At 38.9% G+C, this 17,620-nt stretch overlaps 3 protein-coding genes across 5 annotated transcripts; 2 read left to right on the forward strand and 1 right to left on the reverse strand.

Annotated features, from left to right (window-relative positions):
* Nucleotides 1-8,218: 8,218 nt before the first annotated feature.
* LOC122061717 lies at nt 8,219-10,034 on the reverse strand. The gene is made up of 3 exons (XM_042625135.1): nt 9,868-10,034; nt 8,412-9,066; nt 8,219-8,242 (listed from the first exon to the last, which is right to left on the reverse strand). Exons 1-3 carry the CDS (start codon nt 10,032-10,034, stop codon nt 8,219-8,221), a joined length of 846 nt encoding a protein of 281 aa, XP_042481069.1.
* Nucleotides 10,035-10,523: 489 nt separating this feature from the next.
* On the forward strand, nt 10,524-11,086 carry LOC122061718 (stearoyl-[acyl-carrier-protein] 9-desaturase, chloroplastic-like). The gene has a single exon (XM_042625136.1). It carries the CDS (start codon nt 10,622-10,624, stop codon nt 11,084-11,086), a length of 465 nt encoding a protein of 154 aa, XP_042481070.1. The 5' UTR covers nt 10,524-10,621.
* Nucleotides 11,087-11,703: 617 nt separating this feature from the next.
* On the forward strand, nt 11,704-16,802 carry LOC122061200 (internalin I). 3 transcript variants are annotated; one of them, XM_042624412.1, is made up of 8 exons: nt 11,704-12,062; nt 12,707-12,861; nt 13,691-13,908; nt 14,628-15,243; nt 15,379-15,632; nt 15,732-15,900; nt 16,016-16,124; nt 16,466-16,802. In XM_042624412.1, the coding sequence occupies exons 1-8, from the start codon at nt 11,887-11,889 to the stop codon at nt 16,488-16,490; spliced, it is 1,722 nt and encodes a 573-aa protein (XP_042480346.1). In that variant the 5' UTR covers nt 11,704-11,886; the 3' UTR covers nt 16,491-16,802. The 3 variants fall into 3 exon arrangements, with proteins under 3 accessions (XP_042480346.1, XP_042480345.1, XP_042480347.1); XM_042624411.1 differs by having other exon boundaries at nt 15,379-15,900; nt 16,466-16,798; XM_042624413.1 differs by lacking the exon at nt 11,704-12,062 and adding an exon at nt 12,085-12,431 and having other exon boundaries at nt 15,379-15,900; nt 16,466-16,797.
* Nucleotides 16,803-17,620: the final 818 nt, after the last annotated feature.

Consider the following 17,620-nt stretch of genomic DNA (forward strand, 5'->3'; position numbering starts at 1 on the left):
GTGTGATTAGATCGAGATATGAGCTTCTTTTTATTTTATTTTATTTTTTAATTTTTTATTTTTTTTTGCTAACGACGGGTATCCAGGCCTTTGGCCTGATTAGTCCCACGGGCCCACACTGACCCTACAACGGTATGGACCGGGTCATACCAGGGTTGAATGAGAAGCATTCAACTTTCATTGAAAGCAGTGAAGAGCACTAAACGCCCCATGTGAGTGGCCCAATATGTGCCTAGTGGGAGTCGAAGTTAGGACGTCCGAGTTTACGGCTCATAAACATAATGTAAGAAAAATATGCAGAAACTCGGTCTTGACTATAGTATGATTGCTAATAGAGTTGTTTATAAGATAAAGATTCATGTAGCAGATTGCTTGTAAGAGGGATGTTCCTACAGTGTTGCCTTGACTCTTTCTCCATCCATTTTTTCTTTTCTTTTTTTTTCTTTTTTTTCGCATCTTGGATCCATATCACCAAAGAAAGGGGGATATCAATAGGTAGCGGTTTTTATATCTATATATATATATATATATATATATCCTCTCTAAAGTGGGCAGCTCCCACTATTGTAAATAACTTTATCTCTTTGTTCAAGTCTTTCTTCTGCTATTTTCTGGTTTTTTCCTAGACTTGTCAACAGAGAAGCTCATTTCTTAGCGGTAGGCTCTTCTAAGTTTAGAATCTCTAGAACTTGGTGGCTATCGCCCCCACCCCTTCTCCCCCTCTTCTAAGTTTAGAATCCCTGGTTTCTTCCCAATATCTATCAAAAAAGAAAAAGGTATTCTTCCCAATCAACACCAGGGAACGACATCTATCAAATGCTTCCGATTTGATATTATTGACCAAGTTTTCACTGGTTTGAAATTTGTTGTGGAATCTCCTAAAGTTCCTCCCACCACACATGATACACTGTCGCACAGAAAACTTACTTTCTTATATCACCAATAGATTCAAATCTTCTGAAATCTTTGGCCATTTATGTTTCCTCCCGAATATAAACATTGGACACGGGACATATAGAAATACTTCTATACCCGTTACTCTAATTACACCTGTAGAGTATTGATGGGAATGTATTCTCTGTCTAGGAGTATGTCTTTGCACTGAAATACAGGTGATGCAAAATGACTGCCGCACCCCTCGTGATCGATGATTGTGTGTGCATTCCGTTACTCTAATTTTTTTTTTTTTTTTTACACCTGTAGAGTATTGATGGGAATGTATGCTTATTGGGTTGCCTCCAATCGCGGTCCACTAGGGGCTATGCGATCTTCTTTGGTCAGAGCTTATTAGGCTGGAATGCTTCCGCAGAGCTTATTTGGCTGGAATCTCTCTTCAAAAAAATCGATTTTCCTCTCCCAGGTCCCCCTGTGCTCTGGTATGACAACATTGGTGCCAATACCTCTTCGCCAATCCCCTTTTTTATGCCCATACGAAGCACGTTGAGATAGATTTCACTTTGCACGGGAACAGGTAGCACTTCATTAGCTCTCTGTGCAATTTGTTTCTACCAAGGACTAGGGGTGCAAGTTTGGCTCTGACGACCCAAACCCGCCCTTGGCCCGCCCTGATCCCGAATAAGTACTGACCCAAAAATTTTGGCCATGAGGGCCGGCCGACCCTGAGATTTCTGACCCTAAGTTAGGGTCAGGGTGGGTAAAAGATGATGTCTTTGGCCCGCCCAGCCCGCTCTAAACCCGGCCTTGATTTTTGTCCCTAATGTTAACCCTAGTTGTGACCTTGATGTTAATCCTAAATTTAACCTAATTTTATATATTGTTTGACATTGAGTCATTGACACCTCAAAACTCCTAATGTATCTTCTCACCGATCTCTCTTGCTTTTTTTTTACCAAAAAAAAAAATGATCTTTCTTACTTTTTTTTACCAAAAAATATGTAACTTTGTATTTTTTATCTCCTTTTTATTATGAATATTTTTTATTTTTAAGTTATTTCATATTTTGCAGGGTCAGGGTAAGGGTATTCCTAGTCGTTAATAGCAAACCAAGGTTAGGGTCAATCAGGGTCAAGGTCAGGGTCATCCCAGCCCAACCCTGAAAAATTAGGGCCAATCAGAGCAGGTAAGGGTTGGGTGGAACCCTGAAGGGCAGGGCCAGGTTGAAGTTTTGCGGCCCTGAGTCAGGGTCAGGGAGGGTTTGGGCCCAGTTAAGGGGACTCAGGGTTGGTCTAGGGTTTTAAGAAACCCAACCCAACCCGGCCCTGTTGAACCCCTACCAAGGACCAACTCGCAGATATATCCACTAAAGCTCTTCCAATTGCTAGATTTCAATTCTTACGTGACAAATTGATGATCCGCGACTACGACTCCTCCACTTGAGGGGGTGTATTGACATAATATTCAGTCCACCCCAATCGGGTAACTTAATATACATGTGATTCTCTTATAGTAGGTTTCTATATTTCATGTGATTCAAATACTGTGTATCCATATCAATAGTTATCTATTGTGGCTAGCCAGCTAGGGCATACCTCTTGTATAAATATTCTCTTTGAGTAATTCAGAAAATTAATACACACTACTGTAAGGGAAAATACCTTTCTGCTCTCTCTCTCTCTCTCTTTCTACTCTTTTCCTCCTTCTCACCTCTGGTCTCCCTCGGATTGAATGGTCTCCAAAGCATGGTCTGGCGACTATTTGGGGGATGGAGAAAGCATGATGTTTGGAGTCGCCATCTAGGATTCAAGGCCAAGAACCCTATGGTGGAGCCCAATTTCGATCGAGAGATCGAGCTCGAATAGGGGGTTGGATTCCTGTGAAAGGAAAGAACCCCCGAATTTGGCTTCATACTTCGGTCTGTTTCAGAAATAGGGGTCCGTGTCAGGTTACGAGTGTGGGAAGGTGTTAGGCACCCACCTCGCCCAGAATTTCCGATCTTTCTACCAGAAACTTGGATTTTGAATATTCTCCCTTGAGAATTTTAACGGTCTAAGCTAGCACAGAAGTTCTATTACATGAAATAACGCAAACATATATACATAAACTTGCTTGAAAGAATGAAATAATAAAATTTACATAAAATAATGAAAAATGCAATTATCTTATCTACGTACACGTGCAATGCTCTATGATAGGAAAATCATAATCGTTATTTCATGTGAGGGACACATGCGGTAACACATGAAATGATGAAACGAATTACATTTAATGAACAGATACTAAAATTAATACGTAAAACTATAACCGTAAATCATTATTTTATACAATAAACACATAAAACAATATATACAGAAATGAAGCAAATGAAATTACAATATAGTATTTACATGATAATTACCGATGAAAATAGTGAATTTTTTGATAATTTTCCTCGACTCAGGGGCAGTGATTCAATTTTTTTCTCTCTTTCTTGGGGAAATTAAAAACTTCTGGCACCTGGGTAAGAAATTTGACAAGACTTTTTTGCCAGGGTGTGACTATGGGTTTCGATTTTCGGGAATCTGGACAGGACTTTCGTACTATATTCCTAGAATCAGAATCAGTTCTAAAAATTCAGGCAGGGCTTCTGCGTCGTATTTCCAGGATTGGAATCAGCTCAGGAATTTTAGGTAGAGCTTCCATGCCGTATTTCTAGGGTTGGAATCAGCTCAGGAATTTTGGATAGAGCTTCCACGCCGTATTTCTAGGGCTGAAATTAGCTCAGGAATTTTAGGCAGAGCTTCCGTGCTGTATTTCTAGGGTTGGAATTAGATCGAGAATTTTGGGCAAAACTTTCGCGCCGTATTTTTAAGGTTGGAATCATCTCAAGAATTTTGGGCAAAGCTTCTGCGCCGTATTTTTAGGGTTGGAATCAGCTTGGAAATTTTGGGCAGAGCTTTCGTGCCATTTTTCTAAGGTTAGAATCAGCTCGGGAATTTTTGGCAGACCTTCCACGCCATATGTCTAGGGTTCGAATTAGCTCAGGAATTTTGGGCAAAGCTTTCGCGCCATAACAAAAGTATTGAATTTAAATAAAAAGAACTTAAACAAGAGTTCAGTACTAACCTGATGTGGACAATCTGGGTTTCCAAAAGTGAGACTGTCAACTTCAGCTAGCTTAGGATTCTTACACTCTTTTTCTTTCTTCTCTCTCTCTCTCTCTCTCTTTCTTCTCTCTCTTTTGGAACAATGTTTTCTTTAGGAATTTTTCTCAGGGATTTTTCTCTCTATTGTTTTCTACCTATTGTTTTCTGCCAAGCTTTCACAGTGACCCAGGGGTCACTATTTGTAGGAGAGGAGGAGGAGCAAGGGTGTAAAAAGGCTGAGGCCATGAGAGGGGAGCCAAATCTGTGTAAACCCCCCACAAATCCATGTAAGGGCTTACACGGATTTGTAATCCCTTACATAATCCATGTAAGGCCTTACACGGATTGTGTAAGGGTTTACATGGACCCCCCCTGTGTCACCCCGTTAGTGTAGGTAACAGGACATGTGTCACCTCGTTCTACTCCGTGGCACCCCCTTTACGCCTCTAGATACTCCCATAGATTGGGCAGCTACTCCTAGCCTGGGCGGCAGTAGGCTTTGGTGGAGTTCTTATCACGTAAATAATAGTCGATAAGTTTGGTTTGGATAGGGACTGGTCCGGTTTAAGTTTAAGGTTAGATTTAAGTTTTGGGTTCGGGTTTAGGTTCAGGTTCTAGTCGGGTTTAGGGTTTAGGGTTTAGGATTTGGTTTAGATTAGGGTTTAGGGTTTGGTTTAGATTAGGGTTTAGGGTTTGGTTTAGAATAGGGTTTAGGGTTTTAGATTAGGGTTTAGGGTTTGGTTTAGACTAGGGTTTAGGGTTTGGTTTGATTTGGTTCGGTTCGGTTTGGTTTGATTTGGGTCAGGGTCTGGTCTGGTCTAGTCTAGTTCGGGGTTTGGTCTGCTTTGGTTCAGGGTTTGGTCTGGTTCAAGGTTTGGTCCAATTTGGTTCGGGGTTTGATCTAGTTTAGGGTTTGGTCTGTTTTGGTTCAAGGTTTGGTCTAGTTTGGTTTAGGGTTTGGTCTGGTTTAGTTCAGGGTTTGGTCTAGTTTAGGATTTGGTCTGGTTCAGGGTTTAGGGTTTGGTTTTTTCTTGTTTAACTGGTTCAAAGTTCAAGTAGGCATTACGGCACACCTGGGTATCCATTTTTTTCATACAAGATATCAATGAGACCGTATTTCCGAATACTTTCCAATGATACAAGAATCGAGCACCTACTAGATTTGATTTTCGTATTCTAGCAAAAGGTATTTAATGATCACTTTCGATCGCCCTCTCCGCATGACCGATCACAAGTTCTAGGATAATCTGGACTTGTGCTGAAAATTCAACTTCTTTTCGAAAGAGAAAATATATGTCTCCTCATTGCCCATAATTCATCATTACCGAGGGGGGACAAAATTTGGTGTCTATAACTACATATCTTCAATCAATACTATGTTAACAATATGGATAAAAGATAATAAAGATATTTCTATTCAATCTAGGCTGATGCAGGTCAGTCCAGATTAAGATCGGATTTATATCAACCATGTCCAATCCAAAGACTGATTATGAGATGGTTGTACTTTTTTTAAATTTTAAGATGAGTAATCGTTGTACTTCCTTCACTCCCCAACATGATTATAAAAATCCAATTGATTGATCAGTATTTGGTTGGATCGGATTAGTGTTAGCCTTCGACGATCCTAACCTTTCTCCTCCAGAATATAATAAAATTTAATTTTTAATAAAAATTAAGGTAAATCTATTCAAGACAATCCAATCCGGACCAAAGGTTCTAAAACTCAGGAACAGTCATGGATAGGTATTGGCCTTGACCGGTCCCAAATCGATCCCAATTTTAGAACCTTGGTTTGAACTCCAACCGCTCCATCCTTATTCATGACATGACCACAGGATATTTACTATTATTATTATTTATTATTATGCTGCTATTTCTAGGTCATGCAAAAACAAACTATTGCTTTCAACATAAATAAATAAATAAATTATTGTTGTTACCAGTGGGTGATTCTATTGTATATATATATGAAGTGTATGAAGAAAAACAGTGTGAGCCGTGAAGGGTTGAAGAGAGAGAAAAAGGCAGGGTGCTCAGTGTCGAGAGAGAGACAGAAGTGGAACGATTCTTAGTTATACGGACAGGCGTAGAAAACCAGACGTTGGCGATGCCTGCAACTCTTTTCTCACGAGCTGGGAATGGAAAACCCTTCCATTTCAGGAATTTAAAGGTTTTTTGGTCCCTACCTCCAAATATGGAATGCCTTGTGCTGCTTCTCCATGCCCTCCTTTCTCTTACTTTCTCTTCATTTCGTATCCATTTATCATTACCAGTCATTATCACGTACCACCTGACACCCTCAACCCCGAATTACTTTCATTAGCCTTCTGGTAACATCATCGAGCTTTGGTATTAATTATTAATGGAAGAAGAAGAAAGTTGCAGAGAAGAGAGAGATAGATCTACAAAGCAAAGAACCACATACCCCAATACTTTTAGGGCTTTATTGATTGATATGCATTTCTTTTATTGGCAATTGATCAGACACTAACACTACCACTACCACTACCCCTTAGAAAATGTGAAGCGATGATTTAATATCGTGGTCCCCCTTTACTTTTCCCACCAGCTGAAAAAGTCTTTAGTACGTGTCAACCCCATAGTTAGCAAATTCGGATTCGGGAATTATTCGGCCGAAAAATTATTCGGAATAATTCGTTTGGTTAATTTAAGGGTTCGGTCAAAAAAGCGGTCAAAAAAGCGGACAAAATAAAAATCGGATTCGGATTCGGATTCGAGAATTATTCGAGTACCAAAATAAAAGTCGGGCAAAAAATTCGGATGTTATTTTTTATAATTTATTGTATCTATTTTATTTATTAAGTAATTAACTTGATATGTACACCTAAGAAGAGAAAATTATTGTAGTTCAAATATACAATACAGTAAAAAAACTAGAAAAAAGTTGTCATTGAGTGATGAAAGCAATGGTTACAGTAATTCAATTTCTAATGCATGTTTTAATGCTTCTACCAATTATCCTGTAGGGACATAAAAGTTCAAAATGACTTCATTCAATCCATAAGTCCATGACTCACATAATTCCATCATTCATGCTTAAAAGGAAAAGCTATTCTAAATAAAGCAAAACATCCACAAAAGCATAACAATAGTTATTACATCACCATAATTTAAGTACTCAACTAAATCATTATATACTATCTGGGGGTTGAGTCTCGCTCTCAGTAAAACTAGCACTTGCACCAAATAGCAAGTCTTCAGCAATGCTATCATCCACATCATCCAACAATCTCTCTAACTCTTTATCAACGTCCTCAATGCACTGATCAAAATCATTGACACTAATATTGTCAAGATTAATGGGTAACATGTTTTTCTGTTCAAGTTCACCCCTTTTTTCCATCATCAACGAATTCATTCTCACATAGACTAAATCATCTAACATTGTTGCTGACAATCTATTCCTCCTTTTGGTTTGTGCTGCATCACAGGCACTCCAATTTCTCTCACAAGCTGAAGAACTACATGGTTGGCTCAATATTCGAATGGCATACTTCTGTAAGATAGGAATAGCATCACCTTGTATATGCCACCAAACCCCTGTCATTGGCAAAAAAAAATATATATATATATAAATAAACAATTTTAAAAGACAAGTAATCTTTACATAAGAAACAATAAACTAAAAATTTTAAAAAGAAAATAATTATTACACTTACGAGGATGACTAGTTTCCATCATCATCTTGGCACTGGGAGTAAAAAGAGTGCTAGACTTCATGTGGTATACTGCCAGCTGTCCATAATATTCTCTCCTCTCATCTTGTGGAACCACTGTTTCACCAATGAAATCTGTTGCATCTTTCATTTGAGGAATCTTTTTGAATCTTTCACTAAAAAAATAAGTGGGGTTGAAAACAGCAGCTGCATAGTGAATGATTCCCAAAATATTTTCATCTCTTCTCTTATCAAAGATTTTCAAAATTTGGTCATACCGGTGGTTTTTCTCATAATGCTTCTCCAATACCTCTCTTGCTCTTTCCATTGCTTCATACAAATACCCTGATGTAGCTCCATCATCATCAACCAAATGGAGAACTCGAATGATTGGTTCCATAAATCTCAAAATCTCTTTTGAATCATTCCAAAACGACTCCCTTTGAATGGTGTCCACTACTCGTTCTGCTTCTAAAGATCTCGAATTTCTTAGACTCCTCCACTCAGCTGATGCAACTAGGAGTCTAAGCTTCTCTTCCACTTCAACAATTGATTGAAGCATTAAAAAGTTTGAAGCAAATCTAGTTTTGCAAGGATATTTTAGATCCTTCTTTGTGAAACTCCTCATCAACTGTAAGACAATTATTGACTTGTACAAGTAGTCAATAATTCTTTTGGACTCATCAAAAATTTCTTGAACCCAAAAAACCTTTTCATAGATATCCTTCAACATTAGATTGATACCATGGGCTGCACATCGAGTCTTAAACAACCAACGATACTTTCCAGTAAGCATATCAAGTGCACTTGAATAATTGGATGCATTGTCTGAAATGAGCTGAACCACTAAATTTGGGCCAATACTTTCAATCTCTTTCTCAAGAATATCAAATATATAAAAAGCAGTCAATTTAGCATGAGAACACTCCTCTGACTTCAAAAAGAGAGCACCACCTGGGGAATAAGCAATCACATTAAGAAAAGACCGCTTCTTCAAGTCAGTCCATGAATCAGACATGAATGTACAACCAGTTTGCTTCCAAGAAAATTTTACTTCTTCAGCATATTTTTCAAGGTCCTTTCTTGCTTCAGGAATTATTCTTCCACGAAGGGTTTCATAACTTGAAATAGGAACACTAGGACCATAACGGGCTGTGCACTTCACAAAATTGATGAAAGCATCCGATTGAACAACATTGAAAGAAATGTTATTTTTAATAAAAAGATCACGAAGAGATTTCTCCCAAGTTGATTTGTCCATCTTAGGGATCATTTCCTCCATTGTGGACTGCCTTTGACTAGTTATAGCTAAAGGAGAAGAACCAACTATACTCTCACCACTGGTACAACTCTTCCGCTTTTTGCTACTTCATTCAGAATTAATAGCAAGAAGAGCTTCTGCTTGGACATCATCTGATACTTTCTCACAAGAGGCAACATCATGACCACTAACCTTAGCTAAATGATACTTGAGTCGAGTGACCCCTCCATAAACTTGTTTTTCACAAAATTTGCATTTGAAATGTGAACTATCAAGTTGCTCAGCATGTTGCCAAAACTTTTCTTTTTGTCCTTCCCATTTTTCCTATTTGTTGAAAGTNAAAAAAAAAAAAAAAAAAAAAAAAACAACATAAATCATTTCATATAAACAAACAAATACATCTGATATTAATAACTACATTACATAAGCAAATAGCCTCTGAATAATTAAAGAATCAAGTTTTCAAGTCCCACTAAGATGCATAGCCTTTTACAATGCATGACCAAAGGTACAATACAATCAACAAAGAAAAATAAGCATCAAACAGCCCTTCACTCAAAATTGCATTCTTTCCTTTAATTTTCCAACCCAAAGCTATCAAAATAGTAGACCCAGCCCCTATGCCACATTCAATCTACCCCTATTTTTTGTACAATGGCATGGAGATATTACTAGATTCACCCAGTTTGTACTGGCAAAGGGAAAGCACAAGAATGCAAATAGAGAGAAGTGCAACAGGTGCAAACAACAGTAAATTATCTTGCATTTACTGCCATCTTTCAATAGAAGAAACAACAGTAAACAGACAAAGATTTCTACTGCCATCTTTCAATAGAAGAAACAACAGGTTCAAAACAATAAGTGCAAACAACAGTAAAGTTGGGATAACAGGTTCAGCACTAACCAGTCCTCTCGAAGGAAAAATGTTCGGAATTTTTCAAAGAACGCAGTTCGGCACCCGTCGGTCGCCGCACCCTGGCCCTGAGTCCCTGTCTCCCTGACCTCACGAGGCAGGGAATGATGAACAAATGCTACAGTGACGTTAAGTTCTGCAGAAAAATTCTGTATCATCTACTCGTTGAAAAAACAAACAAAGAAACTCAAGATTGGTACTGGAACGTATTACCCCCCCCCCTTTTTAAAAAAAACAGAAACTTCTCAAAAGTGTATTTAAATGTGTTGATTTTCTGTATGCCTCTAGATACTATCTTGAATTGCCACATTGTTTAGTAGTTAGGCTAGAACTAGCAAGTTTTTCTTGCAGTTAAGGTCGCAATGCAAATAGACTTCGATCATCCAAAAAAGAAAGAAAACCCCCAAACAATATCAATTCGATCGATCGCCAGAAGTATCAGAAAAAAAAAGAGAACTAAAATCAAAATCTAAATATAAGGAAATCAGTAAGAAGAGATACCATGAGAAAGCGAAGACGAGTTACAGAAAACCAGCCAGTAGCTTCTACCAGAAGTGAGAATTCAGAGATCTAGGAAGTATAAGGAGTTGAATTCTATACCTGCTCCTCCTACTTTGCTTCGTTGGGAAGCAGCTCCCTTAACCTCGTACGCTCACCGAGAGAGGCCCCGCGCGACAATTCGCTCACTTTTGTTATTTTGAACAAAGAAAGGAAAGTGACGACGATGTGAGCAGAGTTAACTTTTATGCATTCATGCCATTATGGAACTTCAGGCGTTAGTCACGATTCACACGGCAACACAGCCCGGCTGGCTAAGGAGCATGGGGACACAGTGTTGGCACGCATCTGCGGTAGTATTGCAGCAGACGAGAAGTGGCACGAGAATGCATACGTGAAAATGGTGGAGAAGCTACTGGAGATAGACCCCTCCTACGCAATGCTCGGGATCGCCGATATGATGCGAAAGAAGATCGCCATGCCTGCTTACCTCATGTATGACGGCCAAGATCCCAATCTATTCGGTAATTTCGCCGCTGTCACACAGAGGGTCGGCGTTTACACAGCTGGTGACTACACAGACATTCTGGATTTCCTGGTGGGGCAGTGGAAGCTGGAGAAACTAGAGGGTCTCAACTCACGAGTCACCTACCCTCTCGAACTCACGAAGTCACCGGGGACATGGATTGGAAGAAACAGAGACATCAAGTGACTGAGAGAGTTGCCGGTCGGAGATGGAGAGGATGAGGGTTTGGGGGAAGAAACAGAAAGAAAACGAAAGTCCAAAAACCCTCGTTTTTGGCTTTTGTAATTCGATTTTTTTTTTTTTAATAAAGTGTGTTTGAACCGAGTAATTCGGTTTAAAACGGTTCGGTCCGATATAATCGCGTTTTTAAATCTAATTAGAAAAAGTCACGATTTTTAACGAATTCTATTTATAATTCGGATTCGGTCATAATTTTTCGTTTAATTCGGAAAAATTCTGTTCGCACGAATTATTCGTGAATAATTCGGCGAATTTAATAACTCTGGACTTCTGGGCATAGAGAACACTGATAGGTAGCATTCTTTCACCATCTTCTTCCGGTTTTTTTGGATGATATTTTTATAGAATACAATGGTGTAGCGGGCAGATTCCTTCCCACGCTGCTTGTCTTTCTCCCTTTCTTTAAACTAAATTGTTGACGTGGCTGTGAACATTGCCGGCCAAAAAAAAAAAAAAAGGAATACAACGTGCTTTGCAGCCTTGCACCGCACGTAATTTTCGTCAAAGGATCTAAAAGTAGACACCCGTAGCACGTTAGCATTTACTATCACAGTCTACGCTAGCCAACTTCCAAGCGCCAACGTTTCCCACTCGCCATTAGCCATCATCTTCTCTCTCTCTCTCCCTCTCTCTCTCTCTCTCTCTCTCAGACTAACTGAGTTCACCCCTCAGGAATTGAGATAACATAAGCTTTGCTCTTTCTGGTATACAACAACAGACGAACCCTAGAAAAGTCGAATCAAGGAATGGAGGTCGAGAGCGGTCTCGTTCGTCTCTGCATTGAAGCTGCTACCGAAAGCAGAACAACTGTAGAGAAATGGCGGAGGCAGCGCAGGACTCTTGAAAAAATGCCCAGTCAGCTCGCAGAAGCTCTTCTACATCGTCTTCTGCATCGCCGACTTCTCTTCCCTTCCTTGCTCGAGTATGCACTGATTTCAATTTGCAATTTGCAATTGTGTTCCTTCACGCCCTCTTAAAACCTGTTTATCTTCTCTTGTATTTAGTTTGCTTTGGTTGGGGCAAATCATTGGAGAAGCCTATGCTGTTTCACAAGGACCTATAGCGAAAATGAGACAATTGGTTGATCATTCTAAATCCTAATTTAGGTTTCCATGAATTTAGATCTTAAAATAAGTTCCATATTCTCAATTTCCAATCGTTAATGATGATTCAAAAGCTCTTTTGGGTTGTAAATGTAGTTAAATGCTATATTTTGTGAGAAGTGAGCTCATAGGATCAGGGGAAGCTAGTTACTACCACACTACAATTTTAATCCAGCAGCTCAATCGTTGTAAGTTGGATAGAACCAGGTTCTGGAATCTGTTGTCTCTGTTATCAACTTTCTTTCATTCATAAAGATGACATGGATATTCCTTGAACATTAAAAAACGTTTTCTATGTATAGCATGTTGTTCTTAGCTTTTTAGTCCAAATTTCATAAAAAAATGTTAATATTTTGTCTGGAAACAAATGGAATCGTTGGGCAATTTAACCCACATTACACCCATAATGTTTTGGTGTTCTTTTCTATAATGGTCTTCTAACTATCTGAATTTTCCTTCCTAGAGTTTTCAAACATTCTATAGAGGAGATTGATCTTAAGGGTGAGAGCTCTGTGAATGCGGAATGGATGGCATACTTGGGCGCATTCCGCTATCTGCGTACATTGAACCTTGCAGATTGCCAGCGTATCAATAATTCCGCCCTTTGGGCCATTACTGGTATGAGCCTTTAATGTATTTTTGTTATGTGCTTTAGCAGGTTAATAAGGAGTTTCCTTCCTAGGAGCTTTTTAAGGTCTCTCTTCGTAGTTATTCCTTATTTATGAAAAGGAAAAAAGTTTATTGGGTTTAGAGAAATGAATAGTCTTATTAAATTCCCATATATTCCTAATTGAATAGAAAACATAGTGTAGTTTTCAAACGACCAGAATCTAGCTAAACCAATCTGTTTATCTCAAGAATAATCAAATTCTCTACGTCGATTGCTTCTTCTGTAATTGGATTTCCTGGACAAAACTGAACTCAATTTTTTGAAGCCTCATTTCAACATTTTGGGTTGGCTGCATGAATCCTGAAAAGTGTATTATGGTGTCCCGTAGGAGCATTGAGGGTGTTAATTCTATTTTCTATTTCCCATACAAACGCACAACTATCTACCAACTGGTTTTGACACTTTTCCTTTTCAATTGGTTGGACATTATTTGAATGGGCATGGCTCAACAAGGATCTTACCCATTCTTCTATTTCTAAATCTGCCATGGATAAGTACCAATCGGGTCAACTGCTAAGAAGTAGGGTTGATTGATGATTTGGTATGTGCCTGCCTTAGGTTTTCCTAAATATGGCCTACCTATTCGACTTATTCATATGAGTAAGGAAGAAATTTTGACGTACAGTGTTGGATGCATGGAGCCATTTTTAAACAAGTAGGAAAACTTATGTTCTTGGATGCAGATGTCAAACTGTGCCAAGGTTTGTGATTAGAATTGTGCATGTCATTCCACAGAGACAATTACTTATTGTAGAATTTTGATGTTCCTTGTTCTAGGAATGGATAGCTTACAGGAGTTGAACCTTTCTGGATGCAAACGGGTTACTGATGCTGGGATTGTGCATCTTCTATCCATTCCAAACTTGAAGAAATTATGTATTTCAGGAACATGTCTGTCTGCTGCAGGAGTTACACAGCTCTCTTCTCTTAAAAATATGACTATTTTGGACTTGGGAGGTCTACCCGTCACTGATCTAGCACTATGCTCTCTCCAGGTATTGTCTTCCCCCCCCCCCTCTTGTTTCAGTTCTCTTATCATGTCATTTATAGACTGATCTATTTGGAAATTCTTTTCCACCCATATCTTAATTAGCAATGTCTTGTTGGGGATCATGGCCTTTGAACTAATTGTTAACCATGTATACTTCAACTATTGGATGAATACATTTTTTTTTTAATGAATAATAGTTACCCTTTTAGTGTAAGTCAAAAGATGTCAGGCTCAAAACTGACCATTCCATTGGTCCTGCCAAACAGGTTTCCAAGGTCAGAATCAATTGGGTTGGAAAACCCTAATTACCATCCAGCGATAGACTTTTCTGCACTGTAGACCTTTTAATGAATTTTTCACTGACCGAAAGAACGAGGTAGAGTGGATGTTCACATAAACCTGGTAGGTTGGAATTTTAACATAGGGAACTTCCTAGGTGGGGCCCATAGAGATGTAGTTCTAATGCCAATGTGCAACCTATACCTAATTCTGTTGTATTGGTAGTCACCTAATTGTTCTGTTTGTAGCATCCAGATTAAGGGTAAATATTTGAGAGGGTGATAAGCTTGATTACTACTTTCTTGAGAGGGTATTGGATTCATTACTACCTTCAGCTTCTGTGTGTAATTTGTTCAGTTATTCAGATTTGTTTTCTTGTTACAGTACAGTGAATTTCTTCGAACTGGTTTTCGTGGTTGCTCAAATATGATTTCTTCTTATTAGGTACTGACCAAACTGGAACACTTGGATTTGTGGGGAAGTAAAATTTCCAATGAAGGTGCTTCTCTGCTTAAAATATTCACCAAGCTGAGTTCCTTGAATCTAGCCTGGACCAATGTTACTAAGTTGCTGAATCTTCCCTCTCTCGAATGCTTAAACATGAGTAACTGCAACATCTCTTCTATATTTGAAGGAGCTGAAAATGGAGTTAAAGCTCCTCTGCGAAAGCTTCTTTTCCTTGGGGCTACGTTTATAGATGTGCAAGAAGTGTTCTTTTATATTGATGCAAGCCGACTGGCCTTTCTTGACTTATCCCATTCATCCCTTCATGATTTCAACATCTTGGCTAATATGGATGCTCTGGAACATTTGGATGTCAGCTTTAGTGCGATGGGGGATGAGTCTATTGCACTGATTGCACATGTTGGAGCAAATTTGAAAAATCTAAATCTCAGCAATACAAGGCTTACTTCTGCTGGAGTGGAGATTTTTGCCGGGCATGTTCCAAATCTTGAAACTCTTTCATTTTCTCACACAGCCATTGATGATGTGGCTCTCTCATATATCAGCACGATGCCCTCTCTGAGGGTTATCGACTTAAGTAACACAGCAATTAGAGGTATACTCAAGCTTGCGTCAAGTTCTTTGAAACCAAAACATTTTCAGTGGCATTCTGTAATTCCTCTTGCAACTATTACAATTGAGAGATGTATCTCTGTGCTTATGTTTGTGATCTTTTTTGCTGGAATTGCAGGATTCACTTACTCGGAAAGCAATGGTCCAGATCAGGTTCCCTCACTGACAGCACTGCAGAATCTCAACCATTTAGAAAGGTTGGACTTGGAAGACACCCAAGTGGGGGACGGAGCCATGTCTCCTCTATCCAGTTTACAAGAATTGAACCATTTGTCTCTCAAGGGGGGAAACATTTCAGATGTCTCATTGGAGCTTTTGGCATCTATCCCAAAGCTAAAATTTCTTGGGATTTGTGGTGCGGTTTTGAGCAATGTAGGGCTCCATTCATTCAGACCACCAGCAATGCTGGAGATGTTGGATCTGAGGGGGTGTTGGCTTTTAACTGAGGATGCTTTCTCTTTGTTTCACAAGAATCACCCTCATATTGAGGTGAAGCATGAACTTGCTCAAGGCCTCTTTGCAGATCAAGCTGTGTGTGAGCGTCCGTCGTCATTGCAAGGATCTTCTGGATCTTCACGACTGAAACATAAGGGGAAAATGTCTAAGACCCCTATTCAGTTCTTGAAGGAGAGTTTCATAGGTAGGAAATATTCCAAGCTTTAACTTCCTCAAGTAGTAGCTTCTTTTGTTGATCTCCTATTTTCCCTGCCACATCTAACATCTAATTCTTACGCCTTTCTTTCTTCGTCAAATAGATGAAAGGTTGAAGTACAGCAGAGAGGAGTTACTCAAGTTGCAGTTCTCACCTCTGTCTTGTGCCTCTCCCCTCGGAAGGGGAGCTTCAATACCGAAGATGCTGACAGAGTAATAACCTATTGTATTTAGTTCCTGTATTCTGTGTCAACAATTTGAAAACTGACTTAAAAATTGCTTAGAGCTTCATGAGCATTCATGACACCGGTTGCAAATATCTGTATTTATCAAGTGTTGACGCTGAAAACCGGGGTATTTAATGATTGCTGTTTAGGACATAACTAATAACTGTTTGTATAGTAATATTACATATAGTTATTAACAACATTATGGTCAGGCATTCGATCGAAAATCTAAGAATGGGTCGATCACCTTGAGTTGTTATGACTTATGAGTACTGTACTCTTTATAGAAATTTGTGATACACTAACAATTGAAATTTTGAATTGCAGCAATTTTAACAGATTGGTCATGTAGTTAGACTCTCCTGACTTGTTGGGCTGCGTGATTTTTTTTTTCTTATAGTGTTTTGATTGGATCCATGTAACTCACCCTATGAAGTTGGGATTAAGGCTGAGATTGTTGTTGTTGTTGGTTAACGTGAAGTCCAGCTGGAGTTTCTTAAACTTGTTTTTGACTTGGTCATCTTCTCATCTTGTGATTAGACTTGATTCAATGCTTACCATTCTATGATCTTCAATAGTTTGATGCTCCATACTCCATTGGAGGTATTTCAGTCAATGGATCTGAACCGTTTTTGGACAAAATCGATTACCATTAACTTAGAATTCTGATACTTAGATACCGTTTGATGGCACCAACATGGAAAGGAACCAAGGGACGCTCAGGAACATTTTCCAGATTTAAGCTGATCCAACGTTATTGCAACGGTATTGCATCGACACATGGGTTGAGAGAAATTTTGTGACGCCAGTGTTTTAAGAATCAGGATTGGATCTGCCGGGTTGATCCGTACTGGATTTCTAGGGTTAGGGCAAATTTTGGCCTTAACCCTTCTTCCTCCTTTCTCGGTTTCGCCTTCTGCTTTCCCTTGCTCTCCGCCTCCCTTCCAATTCCAGAGTCTCTGCAGCTTCTTTTATTGCAACCAGCAGTGGTGATGAATTCCAGAGACTATGTTTTTGTTTTTTTCCTTATATGATAAACAGAAGTTTTATTGGAAGAAAACAAAATAATAATCCAGAATTGGTTCTTTGCTGAACTAGCTCGTTTTTTTCTACCCTAGCTTTTGTAGCTAGACAATGCTTCCTTCCTTATCCCTGCTTGATTCCTTTGGACCACTAAATTTGCATGTAGTCTATGAAAGACTAGAGGGCACCCTACATATCCAATGGCTCAACTCCTCATCGAAGGGGAAATATTTAGCTCACATAGAAAGGAGGGTCCACCCCATTGTGCTATGTGGAAGGGGTGACAAGGCAATTGGATGAGAATAATAAACTTGATGTAATTAATTAGTGGGGGAATTAACATTTACATTGTTTCGACACATTTGTTCATAAATAGACTTAACTAATCACATAAAAAATAAAAAATAAAAAATAAAGTAAAAAATAAAAGAGAAAAAAAACCCTAATTGTAGCATCTGA

This window comes from Macadamia integrifolia, chromosome 14, assembly GCF_013358625.1.
Source record: "Macadamia integrifolia cultivar HAES 741 chromosome 14, SCU_Mint_v3, whole genome shotgun sequence".
NCBI lineage: Eukaryota > Viridiplantae > Streptophyta > Magnoliopsida > Proteales > Proteaceae > Macadamia > Macadamia integrifolia.